We start from the raw sequence: 12,971 nt of genomic DNA, 5'->3' as shown, positions 1-12,971 counted from the left end.
TTTTCAACCTGCAACTGGCCCAAAAGCAAATAAAGTAATTTGTCTTCCCAAGATTCTCTTATACAAGGATTTTTATTTTAAATTTTCCAATAAGTTATAAATGCTTAAAGTTAGACATTCTATTAACTCTTTATGAAGAATATCGATTACCAAAACTGCCAGTAATTTGTATTTTTTAGAGAAGCTCAGATGGTTCTTGGTAACACTTGCCTTACAATTTTTCTAGGTTAAAATTACCATAGCTTTCTCTGCAAGACAGAGCTCTGGGATTCTTTTTATTGTGGTAGAGTAGATTCAGTTGCTCTCTAAGAAACATCACATTCCTGACCACATTCCTGCCAAAGCGGAATAAACATCTTTTGTTCAAACATGTCCCATCAAGCTCATCGACTTTCACACATGGAAATCAATCCTAGCCTCAATCTGGCTTCCTGATAAAGCAGATAATGTGTCCTATCAGCACAGACATGCGTGGGCTCCAGGTTTTTACCATGCTTGATTACTGTAGCCTTCCTGCAACTTTAGGTATGCATCGAGAAGTTTATGATGACTGAAGGTGGGAGGTGCAAGGGTATGAACCCTCTGAAACTGTGAATAGACTGAAATAGCATACAACTTGGTGTGCTTATGCACATTTGCAGTGGGGAGGAGAAGGATCCAGATCTATTTCAATTTCCCAAAGAAATGTGTAACTAAAGAGAATCTCACTAGTCAAGAATCACTGCTTTATATACTCTTACTAAATTTTGTTCTTGACTTAAGCCAGCACTCCAGTGTATTGCCTTCCTGAGCCTGTATAGTTTCAGGTCTCCAGCCAATTGCTTGTACTGAACTGAGTTTTGCTACCAATACCGGCTGAGGGACTTCACAGTGCCAGTTTGATACTTGATACATTAGATAAGCAGATATTGTTTAGAGAATTCTCACAGAGTACCTATAGAATAACATTTTTCTGAATATTAAGTGGTGGGAGTAGCTGTGCTTCTATTTGTCACTACAAACTGTGTAATTGCTAGTTCTGGGTCCCTCTTTGACGTGGCCGCTAGAAAGTAGAGAAAATTTTGTCAGCTGTCTCCTGCAAGTACACCAGAGCTGGGACACATAGTCTGTCTACAAGCTTAACCCTGGTTTCATTTTATTTTTTCTCTTATCCGAATCACAGAAGGCTGCTTGTCTCTCTTTAGATCTTAAAAGTTACTAGTAAAAAGTTTCTGAGCCAGCTGTTCCCTTTGAAATTAATACCATTGAATCTGATGTTAAAAGTATCTCTATAAATTTGTTCCTCTAGAAGAGTTACATTTCATTTCACAAAATTGTAAATTGTAAATAGAAGAAACTTTAAAGATCAACTCCTCTAAAATCCTTTGGCTCACACATTTAATCACTTTAGTACTTCCTAAATGAAGGGAAAAAACATTCAAACTGCCTCACAGATGCATCCAAAGATTAATTCATCCATGTTTATGCTCTTACTGTGGCACATTCGTATAGAAAGGTAACAGTCAAACCCTCATTTAAGTTCCTCACAATCTACTCTTTACCTCAACCCCAACCCCTCTCACTATTTCCTGAACAGCCAGCCCAGCCCCCTCACTACTTACCCCCCAAGTCCCATGCACACTGGCCCATTCCTCAGGCTCTCAATTGCCTTCACTATCTGCTGACGTCTCCCTCCCCTGAAGACTCAAGTCCCAGTTTCCCCAAACAATACCCTTGAGATATGCATGCCTCTGCATTTGGCATTTGTTACACTGCTAATTTTCATTCATTTGCTTGTTTCCCAAGCTATTCTGCAAAGCTTTGAGGGCAGAGACCTCACATTATGCCCAGCACTGGGCATACCACACTGGATGCAGCAGATACCCGGGCAATGTTTCTGGGCTTTAAAAATCATCTAAATCAGCATATCCTACAATTAAGGCAACAATTGCTATTACTCCAAATGAGGCAATTACCTGGCTACTTGAAAGGCTGCATTAAGTTTATTCTAGTACAGAAAAGGGCTTTAAATTAATTTCTAATATTCTCAGAATGCTGGTTTTAAGAGGATGCGAAATATAATGGCTGCTTAAAGATCCAACTGCCAGCCACATCTCCGGCCTCATTATTGTCAGTTCATTGCTTCCTATAACTATTGATCCAAAGCAGCCTCATTCTTCCAAATAAAAAGCAAAAATGAGTTTCTCAGCAGTGCCTGGCAGCAGAGGGGGTGCTACAACAGCAGCTTCAGCTCCTGATGTTGCCACTTGATGGCACCATAGTGCAAAACAGGCAAAGAAAAAAGCCCACTGAAATGCTCCATCCATTAGTCAGCTCGTAAAGAAGCCCTGGGGACACCTCATTCTCTGGTCCTGCAGGTTTTGTGCAGGTTCAACCAGGGCCTGTACTTTGCTTCAAAGAAAGTCCCACAATGGGACAGTAGGCAAAATACATTTTCCAACCAGCACTAAGTCAGTTGTTCTCTATGGTTTGGAGTCCTGTGGCTGAACTATTCTTGTTGAACTCTTCAAAGCACTTTCACTATAAAGGGAAACTGCGGTGCTTACCCCAGCGGCCCTTCACTTACGTGCCCGACAGCAGGAACACTTTCTACCCAGTTACTAGAATGGTCACAACATACACTCAAACTTCACTGAAGTGGAAGCCTATTCGTTATAGTAAAGAAAGGTCTGCTGTATTGCTTATTGGCTTATACAAAGCAAGTGCCCAGGAAATACAATAAAGGACTATAATTCAAAATTGCCAAGATTTTTCATTGCATTTCTCTCTTACTTCCGGAGCCCATACAGAGCTTCTTTGAAGTGAGTGGAAACTCACAGTAGCAGATATATAAAACACAGGCAAAGGTATGAATAATTATTATACTGCTCAGGTAGTCCTAACCCTACAATTTTATTTTTGATCATTTCTGCCCAATCTCTGAATCCTCCCTAAAATACATTATGGTACTAAAGTAATGCTGGATTTTTTTTTCTGAGTCACTTTGTATTTAGTGTTTGGGTGCCTGAGTCCTCCACAATCACAATTTTCAGTATTACAATCTTATGAGGCCTAACTGCTTTACAAATAATAGATATATGAAATATACTGCAAAACACCAAGAGATCCAGAAATACGGAGTCATCTTTCAGATTATATTCTGGCTAAGCCCCAGAAATCTCTGAGGGGCACCTAGAAACTTAGGTTCTAGTCCAAACTCTCCCACTAACTGAATATCCAGGTAATAGATTCATCACGTATGAAATGAGCGTCATGAAGGTATGTACTTTAGAAGTCAATGAAAAAGAAAGAATGGACATTTTCCATCTAATTTAAGCTTATGTTAGTTTCTCCATTTTTCTAACATACAAGTAATGACCTGCATACTTCCCCTCAGACCACACCCTTGTGGGGAGAACAGCCACATCCTCGGAGTACAGTGCCCTTTATTAAGTCCTATTGACTCAGAAACAAAGATGATTCAAATATGACTAATCTTCCATCAGTAGAAACAACTGGTGTCTAAAAAATTAAGGATGAACCCTGGCCGGTGGTGCAATGGATAGAGAATCGTCCAGGAGCACCAAGGTCGCAGGTTCGAACCTAGGGCTGCTGACTTAATCCCAAGGGCTCTAGCTCAATCCTGAGGTACCGGTTCAAGCCCCGGTCAGGGCACAGAGGAGAAGCAATCAATGGTACAACTAAGTGGAACACTGAGTTGATGCTTCTCTCTATCTCTTCATTCCTCTCTCTCATATCAATGGGAAAAAAATTTAAGATAATGCTGAAAATGTATAACCTTATTTTTCAGTTTCACACACTATTTTTGAATCTGGGAGGGCGGAAATGAGAGAGAGCATCATATATCCTAATATGCTAAGTCTCCTGCCTGAAGTGAGCGAGAAACTGAATCTGATTAAGTGGAATACAGAAACATGATCAAGACCGCCTGGACTTGTGTGTCCTTTTTATATGCCTCAGTCATTATGCAGACATTCCCCAATTTATGGAAGATTTCATGTGTGAATTAGTTGTGTGGAACTTTAAACACACTTTCCCATGAAAACAAAGCTATTTATACACCTTGGCAAGGAGCCCAGGGTTGCCTTTTAATGAGTTTAGTTAACCCCTAATGGATGGAGAACCTCATGCGCAGTATAACAATGACTCTGTGGGAAATGTATTCAGAATTTCTACCCAGAGTACTGGGGACACATCTCCCCCAAACGGGCCAGGCAGCGGGAACTGGTCCCTTCGATCTGATGCAGGACAGAGGGAAGGGTCATTTAGAATGGCAACAATAGGGTGGATGAGAGAGAGGAGTGTGGTCAGAGAAGGATTTACCATGAAGCCGACAGGGCTCAGGATACGCGACCTCAAATGTGGCACCTTGGTATGCTGACTATTTTAAGCCGAAGGAATTCCCCCTCCCCCCCGGATATCTGCTATGTGTACATGAGGTATAAATGTTAATAAAACTTCTATTTGTTTTTCTCTTGTTAATCTTTTATTACAGGGCTCTCCGCAGAGAGCTCAGAAGGATAGAGTGAAAATTATGTTTTAAATTTTTATTTTCAGAGAGGGAGGAAGTGGTAGAGAGTGGGAGAGGGGCAGAAACTTCAGTTTACCTCTGTGTGTGCCCTGACTGAGAACTGAACCAGCACCCTCTGCGTACCAGGATGACACTCGAACCAACCGAACTATCTGGCCAGGCGTGAAAAGGATTTCCCCTCCCGTTCTAAGCAGCAATCAGTTAGAAGTGCTGTCTCTTTCCACTCCTACACTCCATTATACTTCCCCTCTTCTCAGGTGACACTAAATTTGGCTGACGGAAAGATGATTTAAAAACACATTTGCTTTGGGTTTAGTGAGAATACTGATGTGTTCATTGCAGTTTTTGAGTAGAGTTATTACAGTCTGTCCTGGTATAAGAAACGGTTCAGAACAGGCCTCCCCAAGATGTGCCATGTTGGCATGTGGATTCTTTTGAGCTGAAAGCAATTGACACCCTGCGGGCTTAAGAGAAATCTTTATCTCCCCCTGAAAGAACTTAAGTTAGAGATCTTGTCCATAATAAGCGTTATCACCATAACTTTTTATGACCTGTCTGTAAGGCAGAGTAAACTTCTCATTCCTGGATATCTGAATGGCCTTCCTCCCCTCTGCAGCCCCAGGTGCCTCCCTCATCCCCAGCTCAGAATGCCATGTATACCTCATCTTAACTTTCTGTCTCTGAGCCTCTTGGGTGTGGGGTCTCTGACTCACTCCTGAATGAAGTTCATATATATATAATTAAATTTGCTTATTTTCTCTTGTTAATCTGTCTCATGTCAATATGATTATTAGAACAGCCAGGATTCGAACCTAGAAGAGTAGAGGAGAGTCTTGTCCTCCCCACAATGGCTTCCAGGAATAGTCCTACTTTCTACTAATAAGTCCGCACAAATATATTAGTAGGGCTCTTCTCAGGGCTCAAAGCTTAAGCTTCATTGGCTCCACAGGGGAAGGAAAATATCTTTTTCCTCTACTTTTCAAAGTTCTTGGCCGAGGCCCCTGTATCAAATGACAATACAGTAAGGCATCATGAAATTTTATTATTAAGATTGTCATTGTACCTAGCACTGAATTATAAGAATAATGAAGAAATGTGGTTAAATAAGGCTTATGATGTACAGAACTAGAAGTTAGTCTGTAGAATATTCTTCCAATTAAAAGACATGTAAAAACTTACACTACACCACCAATAAAGTTTTGTGTGTATGTGTATGTGTGTGTGTTTTAGCGAGAGAGAGAGAGAGAGAGAGAGAGAGAGAGAGAGAGAGAGAGAGAGAAAGGGACAGACAGGAACAGAAAGGAAGGGAGAAAGATGAGAAGCATCAGTTCTTCATTGCAGCACTTTAGTTGTTCATCGATTGCCTTCTCATATGTGCCTTGACTGGGGGCTACAGCTGAACCAGTGACCCCTTGCTCAAGCCAGCGACCTTGGGCTCAAGCCAGCAATCTTGCGCTTCAAGTCAGCAACCACTGGGCTCAAGCCAGTGACCATGGGGTCATGTCTAGGATCCCACACTCGAGCCAGCAACCTCACACTCAAGCTGGTGACCCTGCACTCAAACCAGATGAGCCCCTGCTCAAGCTGGCAACCTCGGGGTTTTGAACCTGGGTCTTCAGCGTCCCAGGCCAATGTTCTATCCACTGCACCACTGCCTGGTCAGGCCAGTAAAGTTAATTCATATATCAGGACCCACAAAACGATGCTGCCCCAGTGGTCCAGCCATACCATCACAAATCTAAGTCAGTCTCATTTATGGGAAACACATCACTGTCAAGGAAACCTAATGCCAATCATAATCCCCCACTCAGCTTCCACTGGCTTACTGTACCCTAGAAAATAGGACCCCTTAGCCTTATGAGGAAATCACGGACCCCCTAGCCACTCATGCCCTGTTTCCAGGTTGCTTTTCCTAACATTCTAGAAAACCTTCTCTTGTCCAAAGTGCCTAGGGAAGAATGCTCCCTGCTTGTGAGTTGCTGCAGTCCCTCAATTCACAGGCTGTTTTCCCTTGAATAAATAACATTAAATTGGTTACTAAGTTGTATTACTTTTGCCATTGGACATCACCGCAGGGAAGACATCAACAACAAACTAGTTAATGAGTGTTGTCAATTAAAATGCAAAGGTATGTGAGGCTTATTCATTGCAGAAGAAAATTCCAAATGCCTTGCAATATATAGTTCATATATTAAAGAAACTTTGAAGACATTTTTCCAAATTTGACAGTAATCCTAAACTTTACATGACATGACATTAAGGAGCTATACAGTGGAACGGGAAGGAGCAGTGTCTGGGAACAATTATCAGATCTTGGCTTACTGTAAATCACAGTAAACTGACGTTAGGAATCTACAGGAGGAGTCAGGGTAGTAAGTAACTCTTGTTTTGCATAAATAGAGTTTCAGATATGAAGGGAACATCAGTAGAGAAGTTGGGGTTAGAAACATAAATCTGGCCTGAGCAGGTGGTGGTGCAGTGGATAGAGCGTCGGACTGGGATGCAGAAGACCCAGGTTCGAGACCCCGAGGTCACCAGCTTGAGCGCGGGCTCATCTGGCTTGAGCAAAAAAAAAGCTCACCAGCTTGAACCCAAGGTCGCTGGCTCGAGCAAGGGGTTACTCGGTTTGCTGAAGGCCTGCGGTCAAAGCACATATGAGAAAGCAATCAATGAACAACTAAGGTGTCGCAATGAAAAACTGATGATTGATGCTTCTCATCTCTCTTTGTTCCTGTCTGTCTGTCCCTATCTATCCCTCTCTCTGACTCTCTCTCTGTCTCTGTTAAAAAAAAAAATATATATATATATACATATATATATATATGTATATATATATATATATGTATGGAAAGGAATGAATTACTAAAAAAAAAAAAAGAAACATAAATCTGTAAGTTACCAAAATATATGGAAGCCGGGAGTACATAAGATAACTCTGGGAAACAAAGTGTAACAGAAGGGAGGGGCGCTTTAAAAATAATAAGAACTGGTCAAAAGGCAAGAGGAAAACTAAACTAGTCTGTGTCCCTGGCACCACGGTAAGAAATGAGTATTAAGGAAGTGGTCAACAGTGCCAGATACTTCAGAGACTTCAACTGAGTCAGCTATGACCCCAGTGAGAACAGCTGCAGCTGAACGGCAAGGCTGGACGCTGATTACAGTGCATGGAAAGTAAGCAACCTCTACCCTTCACGCCATAGCTACTCTGTCACCTGGAAAACTAGTCTGTAAAAGACAAGTTGCCAGGAATGGGTTTTCTATTAATTCCTTCAGCTGAGCCCTGGAAAACAGAGCCAGATTCATCTGCATCACATGGGCTGGGCCAGAGCCCTGACTCACCGCCTCCCCTTTTTCTCAACCCCACGGTTTCTTGGAGCAAGTAAACTGCAGGGGCTTCTTTCTGCTCCGCATGATTCCACTAACCATACAGCCTAGTCAAGTGCAAATAAAAACCCGAATTCACAGGGGTGCTGGGAGTGGACGGGGAGAACAGCTGGACAGTGGAGTGAAGAACAAACAGGCAAGTGAAGGCATCTGAAAGAAGGAAGGGGCTATTAATTACCGATATAAGCAAGTTGGGAAGGGGTTGAATCCAACGTTTTTAAGTTTGAGCCTGCTAATTCTATAAACAGAATTAATCAGATACCTGATTTACCCTTACTGACAAAATGTTACTGTCATAAAGCCTGACCTCAAAGAGGAAACAATGAAAAGCTTTCCTTAATTCACTGCGTGAATTTCAAGTACACACAATTTAAAAGAGGAAGTTATTTTGTGGAGGAGGAATGGTACAATTTCTAACACTTTTTAGAACTTCTGACTACCGAGTAAAGTACAACTTTGCCAGCAAGGGATAGTTTTCAGGCAGAGCCATGACATATCCAGGGTGGACCATGACAGTACTAATAAATATAACCGTCAGACTGGCCTGCTTTAAAAAATATCTACTATAATCTCTTTTTTAAAAAGTCTATTCAATTTGAGAGTTCTAAGTCATTTATGTGTTCCTATTGGATAAACCATAAAGAAACTATTGATGGGCTGGTAAGAAGGAACTCATTTTGTGGGAGGCAGTTAGACATAAGCAGAGCAAGGATGATGGGCCAGGTACAGAAGGCCACCAGAGTGGAAAGCCCAGTGCCTAGTGAGCGCAAAACTGGGTAAACAAGGACCTCGGCCCAGGGTGGCCTTGCCTCCCTAGCATATTACTTGGTCATGGGTTTAGACCCTCTGACCTTTCATACGGCTGGCCGCGCGGTTCAAACCCTCCCCTGACTTTTCCTCCTCAGGCATGTCACAGTCGTGTGGTAGACCCCCTACGAGGAGGAACAAGGGGCAGGAGATATTCTCATACGACCACCATGCTAGCCCTCGCATGACCACTCCTGTAAGCATTAACCCCTATGAATAACATCTAGGCCTCAGCTGTGTTTCAGCTCCAGGCCCAGAAAAGCACAAAGCCAGATGACTGCACACCACGACCGACCTCAGGACCAGCCGCAGTGACTAATGACCCCTTACCCTGGTGCCCGCCAATCAGTGGAGACCACACCCTGAGGGGACACAGCTGGAAAGCTGATGAAGATTATATTGAGATCCTCCCCTGGGACCTCCCCTGAAATCCCTGCCTTTACCCCTCGAGATGAAGGACTCGGCGCATTCTCTGAGCACGCTTTCCCCTTCTCCCTCCTTGCCTTTTCTCTCCTAAGCTCCAAGGGCCCTTCCTTTGCCTCTGTAACTTGTTTCCTAACCCCAGGTCTTGTACGGCTCACTTCTTCTACCTCTGTGACTTTCTTTCTTTTTTTTTTTTTTTTCATTTTTCTGAAGCTGGAAACAGGGAGAGACAGTCAGACAGACTCCCGCATGCGCCCGACCGGGATCCACCCGGCACGCCCACCAGGGGCGACGCTCTGCCCACCAGGGGGCGATGCTCTGCCCATCCTGGGCGTCGCCATGTTGCAACCAGAGCCACTCTAGCGCCTGGGGCAGAGGCCACAGAGCCATCCCCAGCGCCCGGGCCATCTTTGCTCCAATGGAGCCTTAGCTGCGGGAGGGGAAGAGAGAGACAGAGAGGAAAGCGCGGCGGAGGGGTGGAGAAGCAAATGGGCGCTTCTCCTGTGTGCCCTGGCCGGGAATCGAACCCGGGTCCTCCGCACGCTAGGCCGACACTACCACTGAGCCAACCGGCCAGGGCTGTGACTTTCTAAATAAACTTCCTCTTTTAGTTTGAGGCTTGTCTCTGAACTCTTTCCTCACCAGAACTCAGGTACCGAGGTTACTGAACCAAGGTCCGGTTTGACTCTACTGATCTAACACCTGGTGCTGTTCTACCACCAACAATTTCATCTGACATTTTCTAGGGACACCAAGGGTAAGCAAAAATAACATTGTATATGATACCAATAGTAAATTATTCCCTTAGTTCACTGATGCCCAGTTGTTGCAAAAATTAATTATATAACAAAAAGAAAAAGGAAAACACTAAACTCTTAGAAAGTTTTGTCTTAATTTCAAAAAGCTGTTTGTCATTTAAAAAATCCTATGAAATCTTTCAAGGTGCTGATAATTTTATAAAAATGCAATGATAAAAAACACTTAACTAATTTTTAAAAACCCACTTTTAAGTCCTTAATAACAAACACTGACCCACTTGTGCAGACTAAAGATTGCCTTAATGCCAAAAGCTAACAGAAAAATAATTATTGCTTAGCGAACCCTAAATATGCTCCACTATTCGCATTAAATAGTCAAAAACTGAAAAAAGCCACTTTGGACACTGGAACCTCTGAGTTTATGTATAATAAAATCTCACTACAATAGTAATTTCTTTATATTGAAGTATTTTTCAGTCTTTTAAGATACCAGGTGATGGTGCAGAGGATAGAGCGTTGGACTGGGACACAGAAGACCGAGGTTTGAAACCTTGAGGTTGCCGGCTTGAGCACAGGCTCACCAGCTTGAGCACAGGATCGCTGGCTTAAGCGTGGGGTCACAGACATGACCCCAAGGTCACTGGCTTGAGCCCAAAGTCACTGGTTTGAGCAAGGGGTCACTCACTCTGCTGTAGCCCCCCAGTCAAGGCACATATGAGAAAGCAATCAATGAACAATGAAGGAGCCACAACAAAGAATTGATGCTTCTCATCTCTCTCCCTTCCTGCCTGTCTGTCCCTTTCTGTCCCTCTCTCTAACACACACACACACAAAAAGATACCTCTCTCATATGATTCTCTCATAAGTAGTTGGAGAGGTAAGCATTATTACCACCCACGTGTAGTAATTTCAGCAAACTGAAACTTCTTGAGCACCAAGGGCCTCTCACTGCCACTTGGAACAAAGGCATCCCATGGTTACCATGCATGTGGGAATGGGGCAGAAGTCTATGTTGTGGCTAGGAGGCTCTTTACAATAGGTTCACTGTAGTTTGGTTAACATGTGGCCAAATCAATGAATAGATCCAACTCAATATAATACACAATCACTCTATAAAGTACAAACTTTCCACTTCTCAAAGCTCTCCTAATAACCTACACTGTCCTGCACTCAGTACCTTGGAGGAAACTGCAGAGACCATAAATAGCAGCCATGTGGTCACATAATTAGTTAGCAGCAGGGTGGAGAATAGAACCCAGGGTTCTACTTCCCCAGTTCCAAGCCATTATTACTTGAATAAAAGATAATAGAGTACCAAAGAATTACCCAAAAAGCCAACAATAAAATGGGGGCACACATTTATGTATCTGAGAAGAGACAGCTAGATGTTTCTAAATTGTTTTCTTCAGGGTACTAAAGAAAAGTATGCCTGGAGAGCCTTGAACTGGCAAAAGGGATGACAGATCTCTAACCACATATAGTCATGCAGGCACAGAAAGTTTAATGCTTTTAAGGAAAAGCAAAACAATAAAGCATCAATGTCAATGCAAAGCCTACAGTAATAATAAAGGTCTAAATATCTTGAGTAAGATTTTTGCAAGGTTATTAACTAAGACAAGTCATTAGAAAAATCTATGTGGTCAAACTAATTTAATTTAAAGTGTTTGACCAAAATGGCAACTTCAAGAAAGATAAGCCTCAAAGTTTAAAAAATAAACACGGTTGACCTTTAGAATAAACATTTGCTTTGAATTCTACGATAAAGGGTAGCACCTCATTAGACGAATAGCCTTCACACTACTTTCAGAAATACAGCTATTAAGCTTTCATTAAATCCAATGCCCTATAACTCAACACATCAAGTGTAAAGTACTATGTTTCGCAGCAACAGTAGAATGAAATGACGCAGACTTTATTGTACCTGCAATCTTTAGCAATCAAAAAACTAAGTTATTGTAATTTATTAAAATTTGACCTATAGCTCTCTCCTTCTTCACAATCATTAAATGGTTCTTTGTACCCAGTTTTCTTACCAAAAAAAAAAAAAAAAAAGAAAATCATCAGTTTTCCATGATACTCACTTTCTAAAATACAAAAAATATGATCTCATTGTTAATAATAGTCGTTTCCATTGGTTGAGTGCCTCCAATGTGCCACAACCTGAGCCAGTTTTACTTGTATTATCTCATTTAACCCTTAAAAACAAAACTCACAGAAGAGAAGCGACTGAGTAGGCCACCCAGCTAAAAAGCAGCAGACTGAATTTGAACTCAAGTACATAGAAGACATTTCTACTCATGGCATTGCTGCTAACTCAGACAAACATACATTCAAGGCCATCAAGCACCAGAATTAACCTAAAGAATTCCAAGCACTGAGCCTAAGAAATAAGAAAGCTCAAGATTATTCAGTAGTGTTTTGCAGTTCCTTTAACTCTGGTTTTCATAGGAATCTGCAAGTATGAAAGCAACTCCTAGTAGAGGTAGGAAAAAAACACCTGTACCTTGACATCACTCCTCAGAAAATTCATAAGATGATTCCTAACCTTTTTAGGAATCCGATAAAAGCTAGGGATCTTCTTCCCAGAGATTCACATAAAATTCTGCATTATTTGGAAGGTTCAGATTCCTGAAGTCCATCTATACATTTCAATTTTAAAATTCGCATTTGATTGAACTAAGAATCAATAGAATGAGGTTAAGAAAGTGCAAAATGACAGAGTTCTTTGGAAATTATTTTAAATGTCAGTACAACTCTGTTTATGTCAATGATCCTATTTTTAATGCTTCTTATAATCGGCAAAGATCTTAGAGGGAAAGGGAAAAATAACCTTTGCCACCATTGATACTGACCGTTTTCCTGTGCAATTCTTCTCATTCAGGCCGCCAACCTTGTTTATGGCAGACCAGGCTGTGAGGGCCACATACGGCAAAGAGGCAGCTTGAGTATGAGTGAGCGATTTGGGCTTGTGGGAGACCTAGATTTGAAGACAACAGTCAAAAATAAGCAATGACTCGCAAACCTATGAACACAAGTAAGTACATTTACCTTCCTAGGAATCTAGCCAT

General features: G+C 42.0%; 1 protein-coding gene across 2 annotated transcripts in view; it reads right to left on the bottom strand.

Annotated features, from left to right (window-relative positions):
- The window catches only part of RTN4IP1 (reticulon 4 interacting protein 1), a 48,115-nt gene that overhangs the window by 25,838 nt on the left and 9,306 nt on the right, over positions 1–12,971 (bottom strand). For both annotated transcript variants that reach the window (XM_066373555.1, XM_066373553.1), the window contains exon 4: positions 12,756–12,880. In XM_066373555.1, the coding sequence (XP_066229652.1) occupies positions 12,756–12,880 (125 nt within the window). The remainder of the gene's footprint in view (positions 1–12,755; positions 12,881–12,971) is intronic.

Source organism: Saccopteryx leptura, chromosome 3 (genome assembly GCF_036850995.1).
Source record: "Saccopteryx leptura isolate mSacLep1 chromosome 3, mSacLep1_pri_phased_curated, whole genome shotgun sequence".
NCBI lineage: Eukaryota > Metazoa > Chordata > Mammalia > Chiroptera > Emballonuridae > Saccopteryx > Saccopteryx leptura.
Note: the sequence above shows the minus strand (reverse complement) of the source record. Positions and strands in the feature narration are given on the sequence as shown.